At 40.4% G+C, this 13,708-nt stretch overlaps 1 protein-coding gene across 2 annotated transcripts; it reads left to right on the forward strand.

The window, feature by feature from the left end:
- The first annotated feature begins 4,070 nt into the window (after positions 1-4,070).
- On the forward strand, positions 4,071-13,708 carry SLC66A3 (solute carrier family 66 member 3). 2 transcript variants are annotated; one of them, XM_027739018.2, is made up of 7 exons: positions 4,071-4,286; positions 6,342-6,424; positions 6,868-6,937; positions 7,563-7,620; positions 8,781-8,901; positions 10,019-10,060; positions 11,936-13,708. In XM_027739018.2, the coding sequence occupies exons 1-7, from the start codon at positions 4,144-4,146 to the stop codon at positions 12,022-12,024; spliced, it is 606 nt and encodes a 201-aa protein (XP_027594819.1). In that variant the 5' UTR covers positions 4,071-4,143; the 3' UTR covers positions 12,025-13,708. The 2 variants fall into 2 exon arrangements, with proteins under 2 accessions (XP_027594819.1, XP_027594818.1); XM_027739017.2 differs by lacking the exon at positions 11,936-13,708 and adding an exon at positions 10,658-11,908.

The following is a 13,708-nucleotide window of genomic DNA, read 5'->3' on the forward strand; positions in this document are numbered from 1 at the left end:
TCTGTATTTTTCATGCTTTTAGGATGATCTTTGTTCCCAGGTGGCATCTTAACTATAAAGTTTTGCTTTATAAGATCAGCGATAACTGTAAATCCAGTTGTGTTCCTTAGAAACTGTATTTAAAACTGTTGCTTGATCTTTAGATTACTCTAAAGTAAACAACATAACCAAAGGGCTTTTCCTACAAAGAAGGTCTCCTCGTGTTGTGAAAATTACTGCATAAACAGTAAGATTCCTTGAACTGGTTAGGATGAGGATGATTATGTATGAACATTAGATGGATAATACTGCCATTCCAGGCATCATGTTTGTATGTATTATGTACATACACATTCACATGCTTTGCTTTCTATAAAGAACACACTATAGAACACGATTTCTCAACTGGAGTTCATCTTAAAGCAGACAACAATTTTGTGAAGCAGGGTGTTTTTTGGTTTGTTGGTTTTAGAAATCAACAATTAGGGCCTCAAGCTGCATTTCCTAAATCCTGCCCAGGGAGAAACCAGTAAACCTTTCCTAACGCAGGATGTCTGTCTTAAAAACTCTACTTGCTACTCTGAATTCATGTCAGTTATGTTTTCCCTCTTCAGAAAACTTCATGTTTGCTTTGATAAATTCCCTGAAACACAGATGAGTCTCCAAGTAACTCAGGAATTTCCAAATATCTGGGGTTGCAGTCTCAACTCAGCACAAGACCTTTATGCCAAGCCAATGGAGCAAAAACATGATAAATTTCTCTTAACTGCCTATTGACCCAGGGGATGGGCAGAGGAAAGTCTCAGTTGGCATATACTGACTGAAAAATTGCATTAAGAAGTAATCTGCAAATATACTGGCAAAATAACTATAAAAATTATGAGATTTGTTTTCACTCCATGATCTGATCACTGCAAACTGTGGGTTCACTTTGCCCATTTACTAATGACCAATTATCATCACTGGATATATTTTATATGATCTGTGAATTAACAAATTAACAAACAAATTAACAGTAACTCTTATGTCAACTGCAGGTATTGCTGAGAAAGGGAAACAAAATCAACCAACTAGGTACTGTAGAACCACCTGCAATTATCACGAGACTTATTAGCAGTTACACCATTATGTCTCTTAAAAGCCAAATGGACTAAAACTAGTGATACTACCACTGTGTTACCATAGGGATACATTAAAAACCCTATAAAAGCCACAGAGTGAAATCAGCACCTGGTGGTGTTTCAGACCTGGTGAGATGATCTTCATTGCTGGAATAAGCATGATTATACTGTAGCTGCTCCTCAGTGCTGGCATATCCATTTGCAAACTCTGGGAGAATCTTAAGACCTTTAGCAAGAATGCAGGAGCCATCACACACCAGGACCTTACCAAGGGCTGTCATCATGTACTCACACTTTCAACTCTTACTGGAGCCTCTTCTCCGAGTAAGCTGGATGTAAGCACAGATCTAGAATAACACCAGTACCAGATCCAAAAGCTACAGCTCAATGTAGCCTTTCTAGGCTACAAGCTCAATGTAGTTTTTCTGGAAGGGACACTAGTTAATATATTTTCCTTCTCTTTTGCTCCTCCCAGATCCTTGGCTTTGTTAGGTTTTTGGGTTAGGTTTCTAAATCTGTGTTTGGTGTTCTAGGCTCTTTCAGTACTACTTTTTAGTTAGCCATATTGTTTTAAATAATATGCCACTATCTATATGGGTTGTCTTCAGCCCCACAGGTTCCTCAGTTGTGGAATCTCCTTTATTTTAACCTAGAGCTTAAAACACCAATTACCTATAAAATTAACTGTTAGCATGGTAGGCTGTGGAAATAACCAGCAAGAGAGCACTCTCTGCATTCCTTGCAAACCCACAAATTTTAAGGCATTATTTTGTTCAAAGACTCAACCGTAATAAGCCAACATCATTATTGGAAAAAAAAGTCTGGTTTGGCTTTTTTCTTTGGTTACTACAGGAAGATTATTTTCCTCCTCTGTTTTATTTTCAATAGGACTCAACATATGCATTCCCATTTGAGGTGCAGCAGTGTTAAACCACTGCCCATCTGCTGTGGAACAGGAAATCTGCACTGGAGACTCAAATGTTATAATTTTATTCACTGACTTGCAATTTCAAATGGTTCTGCATTCTGCTGAAACTGTTGAAATTTGATGTAGAACTAAATAATTTAAACAAAATAGGAAGAATTTCTTATATTCTTCATAGATTAAATTTTTTTGTTGTAACCTAGAACAGGGCTGCCCAGCACTGCGACGTCTGCTCCTTCCCTAAGCTGCTACTTACATGGCCAGTGAACAGATGCAGAGCAGGATCATTACACAGACAGGGCAGGGGAAGGATGGTAAATCATTCTGCTTAACTGACTGCAATGCAAAGCACGATGTATTTTTTAAAAAGGTGAAATGCTGACTAAAACTGCATGCTTAATGTCCTATTAAATTTAAAAACAGTTGAATAAAATAGGCTCATGGACCTGCTTAAGAGTTTGAAGTCAGTTCAGCTTCTTGATTACTCAAGTAAGATACAAGACAGTGCACATTATTGATAATTTTACATCACTTTTTGGATCAGCATCCACACAGTAGTGAAAATACACAACTTCTACCTTAAATATTGGTCTATTATTCTCAGATTATCTGAAATGACAGACACATCTACACCTCAGACCCAATTTTAAATGAGAACTTCATCTTGTATGATGCATTTCCCAACTCTGTTTCAAGTACATAATAGTCTCACAAGGTTGAGGACTCAGTTTATCAAGAAAATCTTGGAACAGTTATTATTTTAAGGTAAATTCAAATTTTCTTCTTTTAGAGTTTAATGACTTTGAAAAGCTTGATTATTTTGAGTTATATTAACAGAAACACAGTTTTTAAACTAAAACTCTGTACTGGGGGGTGGTATTTATTTCAATCAAGAGCTTTGAGATTTTATGTAGTCATACTTCTTCCTTTTATGACTGAATTACACAGACATGATTTACAAATTCAGAATTAGTAATACTGTTTTAAAATACCACTAAGGGAATGTGAAATAAGTGCAATAAACTTCTTCTAAGCCATTTTAAGAACTATTAGTCATACTGAAATACAACTTTCATTAAAATGAAAACCAAGAAATGTTATGCCTGCGAATAACCCATCATTTCAAAGCAATTATGCTCTAGGTAAAACTCAGGATTAATGGTGTGCATTTGACATTGTAGTAGTCCTGGCAATATACAGGCACGAAAGAGCCAAGATTCTGTACGTGTGTGATCAGTACAAATGCAAATGCGTTGGATAACCACTCATATTTAGTTCTGACAAGTTGGTAAGTACGAAAGCTCTAAAACCCGTGCTTTACTATTTTTGTGGATAACTGTGTATGGTGGGTAGGTGTATGTTCCGGGGAAGCTGCTCCATCTTTGATACTATGACAAGTTCTGCATTCAGGCACTTTTAGATTTGCTTAGCTTTTTTTCCTGTAAAAATGAAAGTGCTGCTGTCAGAACTGTGCCTTCCCTGCTGCGGGAATTAGATCCAGACAGCGTGACTTGAAAAACACGGCCGCTGGAGCACTCGAGACTCGAATTTGGGAGAAAAAACTGAGGTCTAGCCTGCAGCTCCAGCCCGGGACTGAACCTGCTCCCGGGCGAACACGGCCCACGGCCAACACAGTATCACAAGATCACTGTTCTGGGGATGTTGTTTGAGGTAACAAAGAGTCATTCCAACACCAACAATCTGAATCTGGAGCGGAACGTGTCTCGGCCCCGACACCGACGAAGTTCGACGTGGGGAGGCCTCAGCCAGCGGCCCGAGAGCTCCCGGGCAGCGTTCGGCACCACTGGCACGGGGGTGACCGGAGCCCTGCCCCTCCCGAGGGCACCGGGGATGCCGCCGCCGGGTCCAGCTCTGCCCTCCCCGCGCCCCGGGCGCCATTAGCGCTCCGTGACGGCCGCCTCGGCGCCGGCGTGGCCGTCCCGCGCGGGCTCCCCGCCACAGGCTCCCCGTCCCGGGCGGGCTCCCCGCCACACCCTGTCACAGGCTCCCCGTCCCGGGCGGGCTCCCCGCCACACCCTGTCACAGGCTCCCCGTCGCGGGCGGGCTCCCCACCACACCCCGCCCGTCACGGCGCACGGCGGGTTCCCCGTGCCCAGGATGGCGCTGACGGTGCTGGACGTGGCGCACTGGAGCACATGGGCGGTGTGTGCCGTGATCAAGCTGCCGCAGCTGGCGGCAGTGTTGCAGGCCGGGTCGGCGCGGGGGCTCAGCGTGACCAGCCTGCTCCTGGAGCTGGCCGGGTAAGGCGGCGGGGGCACACGGGGACAACGCGGTGTGTTCCCCCCGATCTGAGCAGTAGGTGCGGGGGCGCGGCGGGAGGAAGCGCTGGGGCCGCGGATCCCCTCGGCCGGGGGTCCAGGGCGCTGCGGCCGCGCTGCTGCAGCAGCCAGGGATTAATTCCTTCCGGCGCGGCTCGGGCCGGGCGTGAGGGCGCGTTGAGGGGCGGCTCGACAGGCAGCGCGCACACCCCGCTGTCTCGGTGTTACGTGGCTCCCTTCGGGGCCAGCCCTCTCTAGGAGAGCCCAGAGAGACTTTGGAGAAGGATCTTCCTGTTTCTAAAGTGATTCCGCGCTGTCGTTTAAAGGGCAACGGCTTTTATAACTTGTCCTATACGACGCGTGAGAGCTGCTGAGGGTGCAAGCCGTGTGTTTGGGTTATTGAGTGGCCCGTGTGCCCTGTGGTACAGCTTGTACTTGTCAGACAGGCTCCCCTCACACAAATCAGTAAAACATAATCATTCTTTAGGAAAATTATAAGCCGTGTCAAACTCCAAAGACCTGTCAGCCTGTAATAAGCTTACATAGGCTAGGCTTATTAAATCTTGCCTAAAGAGGATTGTATGGAATGAAAAATAAATAAACTTTGTGCATGCACATTCAGATGTAGGTACAAGTGAGAGTAAATACCTTGAAAAGCCTCATGTTGGCCAAACCGATGGATGGAGGTGGGCAGAACATCCAGCCAGATGGCTGCTAGCTCCCTGCACCAGCCTAAAACAGGGCTTTTTATTCAGATAAATCCCCTCACAAAACTGGCATGTTGTTTCTGAACTCACCCGTGACGTCTTCAGGCAGGGGCACAGCTACTGACCCTGGTCTGGCATTTAGGTGTACGGACATCTCAGAGTTAATTAAGTAAATTCTAGTTCCAGCAGAGATTAGTGACCCCACAGCTCCAGCCAGAAAGTGGTTGCAGCATTTTAAAATCATTCGTGTGCATTAAAAAAGCTTTGTAAGTAATGTTTCGGATGAGCATGGCGAAGCCATAAATGTCTCCTAAGCACCTGTGTGATAACTATGGTACCTGCACCACTGCAGTGTGGGTCTTCTTTGAAACATTTATTGGGACTGTTTGTTTATTTAGTAAACTATCCTGCAGCTTTTAAAGACTTTGAGTCCAGTTGCAGGGAGCTTTGGGACTACTGGTGCAAGCTGGGATGGTTCTGCAGAGCAGGCATGCAATGACAAGGCAGAGGAGTGATAGATAAGCACGGTGCTGATGGCAGGGAGTCTAATTTGACTTTATAACAAGGAAGTTCAAATATTTAAATTCTGAATACTGTAAGAAACAGTTTCTTACAAGGCAGGCTGTTCCTTGTGCCATCTTTCTACCCTGGAAACCATAAATTTTTCCTTACATAAAATTGTTCTCAGAGTCCTTTCTGTTTCCTCTGTGCAGCCATGAATTTTCTGTCTAACCCCATGGACTTGCAGGAGAGTGGAAAGTAGAGAAAACATTATAAAAATTCTGTTCTTTTCAGATACTGTGTTTTGGATTGGCAGGAAGGAGAATTGCCATTGTTTGGTACACTTAGGAACAGACTCAGTCTGACTAGTAGAGCTATACTGGGCAGTCTCTTAGCAGTATAGTCTAGACAGCTTGGAAGACATTTTCTACTCCTGTAAAACTTGCTTAATGTAGAGATTGAACCACAGTCATAAATAAATCTGAATTATCCTAGAGGTGCCAGGGTTCTTGCAAAAAGAAGGTATTCCCTAGGTCTGGAAGCCTTTCTTTCTTTCTCACCAGTTGTAATTAATAAAATTATGCCTTACACACTCTGCCATAAAGACCTCGATGAGAAGTGTGTGCAGCTCTCTACCTCTTATTCTATTTGAGGGTCACAGAAATAGACTACAGAATGATCAGGCTTGCACTTTGTGCCCAAATTTGTTTCATCAGTTTGACAGCAGGGGCTGTCTTGTGCCTTTTGGCACCACCAAAACAGTAAAAAGTTGTGAAGGCGCTGTCGTGTCCCTTTGTGCAGTCACCTTGTTTTGTATCTCTCTGTTCAGCTTCATTGTGTTTCTGAGGTACCAGATCTACTATGGTTACCCTCTGCAGACATACCTGGAATATCCCATCATCATTGCACAAGGTAATTTTTTAAAACCATGTTTTGGAAATGAAGCAGGGCTCATTCAGCACTCCCAGGCTCTGCTTGTAGGTACAGTACTCCACTGCAGTGATGCTGGAGTTGGGGGGGAGAGGGAGTGAACATCTCAAATAAAATTGAATTCTTATAAATTTCATTAAAATAGATGGTAAGGTAGGGGAGAAAGACCTAATTATTACACAGAGTTGCAGTGTAAGCGCATCCTTTATCCAGTACCTCCATGTGGGAGAGAAACATTTTAAACGCTCCAGACTTGATGAAAAGCTTTGTTTTAGAGCTTGCAGTATTTTGGACATTAAGCACATTTGAGAGACAGAGCCTGTAAGAAAGGAGTTGCCATAGACATGGTGCCCAGTGGAAGTGTCTAGGATTGCGTTCGGGCCCCGCCAGTCCCTCTGTGATGAGCTGTCTTTCGTTTATTTCAGATGTCATTCTCCTTCTGTGCATTCTGCATTTCTTTGGAAAAATGAAACGAGCTTTGTTCTTTGCAGTTATGTATCCTTTGATATCTGGGAGTTTTGCGTTATGTGAGTTGTTTGATGGTTCTTTGCATAGCAGCTATGTCATCATTTGTTTTGTGCTACTATTGTAAATCATTTTCAGCCACTCCTCGATGTACATTCCACATTCACATGCTGATTTCTTGGATCACGGTAAATCTCCACAGGAAGTAAGCTTCATATGTAGCTATGCTTTAGAAGACTACCAACTGATAAAGAGTAAACCTAATTCTTAATTTACATCTTTGCTAGGGATGCAGAGTAGAAATGACAAATCTTATTTCTTTGATTCCCACCCATGCACGTTATACTTGCTATGATGAAGATAGCAGTGTTTGTTTGTTTGTTTTTAGATAGGACTTCAGTTTAAATCTCAAATCTTGTGCTTTGGAGCAAGTTTTGAGAAACTACAGGCAACTGCTCAACTGAAGACAGTGTGAAAAATAGGAACACTTAATGTTTCAACCAGTGCTTAATATGTTTTATCTGGATTGTATAGTCTGTTACAAAGTTTCAATAAGATTGTTTCCAGATGTTTTAAAAAAATCTAATTCCTCAGGCAGTTTTGAGAACTTTGTATCCTAGAATTTTCAGTGCTATGAAACTTAACTTAATGTAAGATTTTGGGGGGGCTGGTACATGCTAACACTGCGGAAGTGGATAATAGACCTGGCCATGGTAAGTGCTGCATGTTTATTTGAAAGTAGGTCTTCATATGAAATTGCTTTTTTTATGGAAGTCTTTATCAGTGGAATCTCTCCTTATATTTGTCATTGGAATAAGGACAACTTTAGCTTTCAGAATAACCAACCAGTTTTCAAATACAACTGGTTCTCTCTTCTGTGAGTAGCTGGAAAACATCAGTGGCAATGGAGACTCTATGGTGAAAAAAAAGGTATGTTCTAAGGTAAAGCTAATTGGTGGTGCCTTAAGTAAAACTAGGAGATGCTTAAGATGTTGAAATTCTATTGCCACTTTAGTCCTAATGTCATAATCCCAAGCAATAAACCTTTAACACAACAGGAAGAGAATGGACCGTCAGTCAAAGCATTTGGAACAGGGCATGTGAAATAATTTTTCCCCTTTTGTCCTACAATTTTGCAAGAAAAGTACCATCTGATAATGCCTACATAGGTTAGAGATGGTCTTTTCTCTTTTTACCATAAGAGAGAAAGTAAAAATGTAATTGAGATGAACTGGAGTTGCTAATGCAAAAGATGATACAAATGGGGATAAAAACTTCTAAGCCCAACTCCAATCCTTACTTGCAAGGGAAATCTGGGCATGGCACAAAGGCCTGTGTGAAGGTGCTCTCTACCTGCTGCCTTTGCAAAATCCCCATAAAAAGAGTGACAGAGTGAATAGTGCATTCCTGTTATTATTTTTTCCCTCCAATTGGACTAATTTTCCACACATTCTTGTCAGTTTTCTCATTCCTTTATGGTTTGGTTTGCCAGACATAGTGGTAACAGATGGTCTGAATCAACCTTGCTGTTTAGACTAGATCAGTCCCATTTCAGCTAACTTTCATAAACAGTTTTATGGAGCAGGTTGAGAAGCTTTTTTTGTTTCTTTGCTTTTTATTGTATTTGCCTCTCTCAAACATTTGCCAGCAACAGTAGCAACTGTCCTGCTCTTTGAGCCTCTTGCTGGGCAGTACCTCAGAAATCAGTCCCTTGTTTCTGGCAACTTCCAGTTTTGGCTTCACTGTTCCTTAGTAAGAACCAAAGCACTTGGGTTGCCAAATACCAGCCTTTATTCTAAGTGAAAAAGCTAGTTCTGTTCAGATAATACAATAGCAGAGGGTCTTTTTCTTTTTTTTTTTACCTGCTTTTCAGAACCTGTGCACATTCATCAGCGCAGCCAGTAAGCTGGTTCAGCTGTGGTGTCTCTGGCAGACCAAAGATTCCGGACAAGTGAGCGCCTTGACCTGGAGTCTGTCTGCATACACCTGTGCAAGTAAGCCATGGGCAACTTGGTGTGAAGTACTGAGTTCTCCTAATGCCTCTTTCCATAGGTATTTACTTATAGGTAAAGATCTTGCCTGAGTTTCCCCCTTAATGCTGACTCCTGAGACTCTTGAAATCTCTTGAAATCAAGTTTTATCTTTGACACCAGTGATATTAACCAGTGACTTAAAACCCATGTGAATATAGCCAAGGGAACAATAGTTGAAATAACTGAAAGGCTGTCTTTATGAAGAAAAGATTTCTGTGTTCTAGGATTTAATAAAATTACTAGTGATCCAGCATGAAAAGGTGCTAACACTTGAGTTAGACAATCAGGCAATGCTAATTTTGAAGTTACCTATAAATAAGTACACACTTACTGATAAGTACCATTAACTCTGTGGCTACATGTAATTGCATTTCTGGACAGAGAATTTAAGAAAAGTGATTTGTAGAGTTCCTGTGGTAATTCCCCAGTGGTCTGCATGAACAATTCTACAGCTATTTGTCAGAAGTGCCAGTGCCTTTCTCATCTTCACAAAACTTGTTTAAAATATTCTCACTATAAAACACAGTGATGCTGGATCTATTTCCACATGAAAGTGAATAATTAGAAGTTTTAGTATGTTTGCTGAACAACGTAAATGCTTTTAGTCTGATGCAAATGTGAACTAATTAACATTTAGGTCCATTGTGGGAAGCAAAATTGATTTCCTTGTATTTGCAAAGGCTGAAAGCACACATGTGGACATTCACAATGGTTAAGTTACTTGATTGGGGGTGTAAGTCACTGTCGACTACTGAAGGAGGGGCTGAACAGAAAGAAAAGCAGTATCCTCTGGCCACATCCAATCTGTATCTCTGTGATAGATACAGATATAAAAGTTCTAATTATAGCCATTATTTTCTCATTGAAAAAGACCCTTAATACATTGCCACTCACCTTTGAGAGCATGATCTCTGAAGCTAAAATAGTGAAGAATTGGATGTACTAAAAGTGGGAATATCTGTACAGTGTATGTTTTCATGGAAGATTACCCTCTGTTGAAAAATAGATATTTCATAATTTTTTAAAATTACAAATGTGTCATATGTGTTCCACTAATCAGAATTCATTCAATTTACAGCAAGAATATTTACAACTGTAGTGACTACAAATGATCTCGCAGGTGAGTAAAGTTTGGAACTGCCTGCCTTTCCAAGGGAACAGCTAGTTTTTAGGTCTTTTGTAAAACAGCTAAAAAGTCGCAGAAGAACAAACCATGAACGTGGTGGGTTAGCATGGTAAGGGAAGGAGTTGCCAAAAAAAGTAGCACAAGATTACAAATCAGGAAAATACATCAAGAAAAAAAAAAAACAAAAACACGAAAAACTGCTCACACTTATTATATGGTACAACTGGTCCAAAAGATACTATTTTTTTCAAGAGGCAAAAGCACTATAAAATTAATTCCAAAAATAGCAGAGTAAAGCATTAAAAATCTTTACTATTTAAAAATAATGTAAAATATAACTTAAAAACTCTGTAGTAGTTGAATGAATTTTTCAAATAGGAAGTGCTTCCTTTTCGTATTGAGGGTTTTCTGAATTAAAAATTCTTCTAGAAAACTAAAGTTCAGCTTAGTATATGAATAGTTTTAGGCACAACATTCAGAAAGTTTTGGCAGGCTGAAAATGAAATGCTAGGCTGGTAAGAAACTCACAAAAATTGACTTAAAATATATAATTTGCAGCTGATTTAATTATGAAGTAAATTTATTTAACAGGTTCTTACCATTCCGAGAAAACTGCAAGAGCTAGGGAGTGTAACAGATTTTTCAATAAATGGTTTAAAATCAAGACTTGGTGGATGCAAGAACAGTAAAAAAATCCCTTTGTGCTTCATCTGGTGGTTCCTTGTTCTCGTTCAAAACCGCTCTTTCAATCAGAAGCATCATTTGAATGAATATTATCCTTCTTAAGCAGCACATTAAGGCCGCAGCTTTACAAGCATTTCAAGCAGCTCTTTCACTGGAAAACAAGTCCCATTTCAATCCCCCATTTCCACCCCTATGCTTGCTGCTTTCCTTTTGCCAGAGTAAGGAGTTCATGGGGCCATGATGTTAACTGGGTCACTAAAAATTTGGCAGAATGCACGTGCAGGAATTTAGTCAGGGTCAAGTACTGAGCCCACCTCACCTGCAGCTACACACAGAGAGAGAAGTGAGAGAAGTTCACTGCGGGGAGGGAGGAAACACCAGGAGAGTAAAGCTGGCTCTGGGTAAAGCTGCTGTTTAAAACCCAGCATCATCACTTTGGAACAGGGAAGAGACAGCAGCAAACATTGATGCTGTGCTGCTCTAATGGAAAATGTTTCCCGTTAACTTGTAACACTTGTAACATCCACATGTACAGAACTGTCAAATATCTCATGCTTCTGAAACAAAATTTTGTGTGCATTTCTGTGAATATTCCAGTTACCAAACAGACATTAGACATACCTGTACTTCAGCCTCTGGTCTCACAGGTAGAAGTACTATGCCTATTATGGTTTTTAAAAGAGCTGAGTTATTCAAGGTACTGAAAAACTGATTTTTTGTCAATTGTCAGATTTTCCATCATTAAAATCTGACAGACAGAGGTTATTTCCTGTCTCCCCAATGGCTACACTTAACAGATGGCAATAGAGAATAATCCCTTTATTATAAACAACACATGCAACTCTAAAGGACGTGATCTGCAACTCTGAGTTTAGCTTTTGGTGTAAATAAGAACTAATATGAGGCTACTCACACTTGTACTACCCTGGCTTTGTTAGAAAATAATTAAATGTACTGCAGTGTATCATTTTCAGATATCACTGCAAGCGATTAAGTGCTAAATGCTCTTTTCTGTTGTATTTACACTCAGAATTTCTGGGTTCCTGAATATAGTAATTAAAACTAATTGGCTGAAAAGAGTTGCAGAATAGGAACCAGCCTGGTTTACAAAACAACTTGTCCTGTGAAAATAACAGCAGTTGGGTTTTTTTTATTAATGCTCACAATATTTTTTTTCCCTTTTAGTTCTCATCCGTTTCATAACCATGCTCATTCTCAATATTTGGGTCACAGCCACAATCCTGCACTACAGGAAGACTAAAAAGACCGATTAGAAGATACTGATTAACACACATATCATTACTATGAAAAAAAAAAACAAACTACAATTAAGCTTGAAGAACAGAACAAAGGTTGAGGAAGCTCCCTGTCTCTCTCAAGCCTAATATTTACCCCTTAGCATACTATAAGTATGTACAGTTCTTACAGTATAGTACCTTCATGCTTACTTTATCTAAGAAATAATTTTGATAAGATACTTAATTTAAGCAGCATATTTTTATTGGTCATTTCAGACAAGTTTCACTAATATCACATTTTCTCTGGATTTTTTTACTACAACGTATTTTGTAATTAGATGTTTATATATTCTTGTATCACTTCAGTACTTTCTGGTTACATATAAGCAATTTTCTTCAGTTTATACATGATCAATTTTGTACCAACATACCAACTTGTCTTTCTGCTGCAAGATTGAAAAACCACAACAGATGTTTGTCTTGCAAGCAACTCAGTTTGACATTAACTATCTGTATTTTAGGATGAAGAAAATCTGAGTCAAGGTCCAATCCAAAATAAGGTTCTAAATGTCTTTTACTAAGTCACAAATCCACTTGGGATTGTAACACTTACATGCAACACTTAAATAGTACAATTTATACAGCTGATACAGGATACCCTTGGTCACTTTCTTCAGTATACCCAGTTTTAATTGGATAAGAGCAGAAACTCAACTATGAATTCTTCTTTTTCAACCTGAGCTCTCATTCACTGAACATACTGTTTTGGGAACGTCAGAGACTAGAATGTTTGGGAATTAATGAAGCTGACCAACAGTTAAAAATGGTGTTCAAGCAGAAGTTCCTGAACCCATATCCAGAATCCCCAAACACAATCCATACTGACAGTGACCTGGCTACATGTGCACCTTGATGCACCTCAGCAGACTCATCTCCCATGGTTGGTCAGTTTTTGGTGATACTGCTCTGTGGTTCATTAGTTTTTGGCCTATCTGTGCTAAAGGGTACTGAAGAACATAGACTTCACTTAAATTTTTACTTCAGAGATTCTAATCAATTTGCAGTACTTAGAGTAAAACGGGGCAAAAGGGTATTCTTGAGAACTATTAACGGGATTTTGCCTTTGGAAGCAATGCCTTCTAAACCAAAAGTTACATTAGTAATCACATATCTTGTCTTCATTTCTCATTACATTCTCAAAAAGATACGTCATTTCAAAAGACTTCTTACGGTATTCTGTTCATTGGCTTGTACAAACCAAGGCACCCTTGATCCCAACACTCCCGAAACCTATGGGAAGACTGCATTGACTACATTTGAGGCAGGTTTTCTTTGCAACATGCTAAATTGTGGGACTCTTGTGGAGGAGCAGGATGTGCAAAAGCAGATGTTTCCACCAGTGAACACTCAGCAATCAGACTGGGACTTTCACCATCAGTAAACAGCTGCTTTGTTTGTAGAGTGGGAAGGGGTGGGAAGAGGTGTTTCTGTGGATCTAGATTTCAAGTATCTCACATTACTGAGGGCAAGTCAAAGATGAGCATTTTTACTGCTACAATAAAATATATAAGTCTTTCTTTGTTGGTTGAGAGATTAACTGTAAACATTCTGTTACTGATTTTACTAAAGCTGTGTAAAGTATCTGAAGTGGTCTAAATGGTGGCAGGTGGCATGTGGTACATTTTTCAGGTGATATTAATAAATGCTATTCTTCAAGATT

This window comes from Pipra filicauda, unplaced genomic scaffold (genome assembly GCF_003945595.2).
Source record: "Pipra filicauda isolate LSUMZ 115617 unplaced genomic scaffold, ASM394559v2 scaffold654_size181887_pilon, whole genome shotgun sequence".
NCBI lineage: Eukaryota > Metazoa > Chordata > Aves > Passeriformes > Pipridae > Pipra > Pipra filicauda.

Coding starts and splice junctions, on each gene's coding strand:
- SLC66A3 (XM_027739017.2), top strand. CDS start 4,144: ATGGCGCTGACGGTGCTGGACGTGGCGCACTGGAGCACATGGGCGGTG. Junction 6,425..6,867: donor TCCCATCATCATTGCACAAG/GTAATTTTTTAA, acceptor CGTTTATTTCAG/ATGTCATTCTCCTTCTGTGC. Junction 6,938..7,562: donor GCTTTGTTCTTTGCAGTTAT/GTATCCTTTGAT, acceptor ACTTAATGTAAG/ATTTTGGGGGGGCTGGTACA.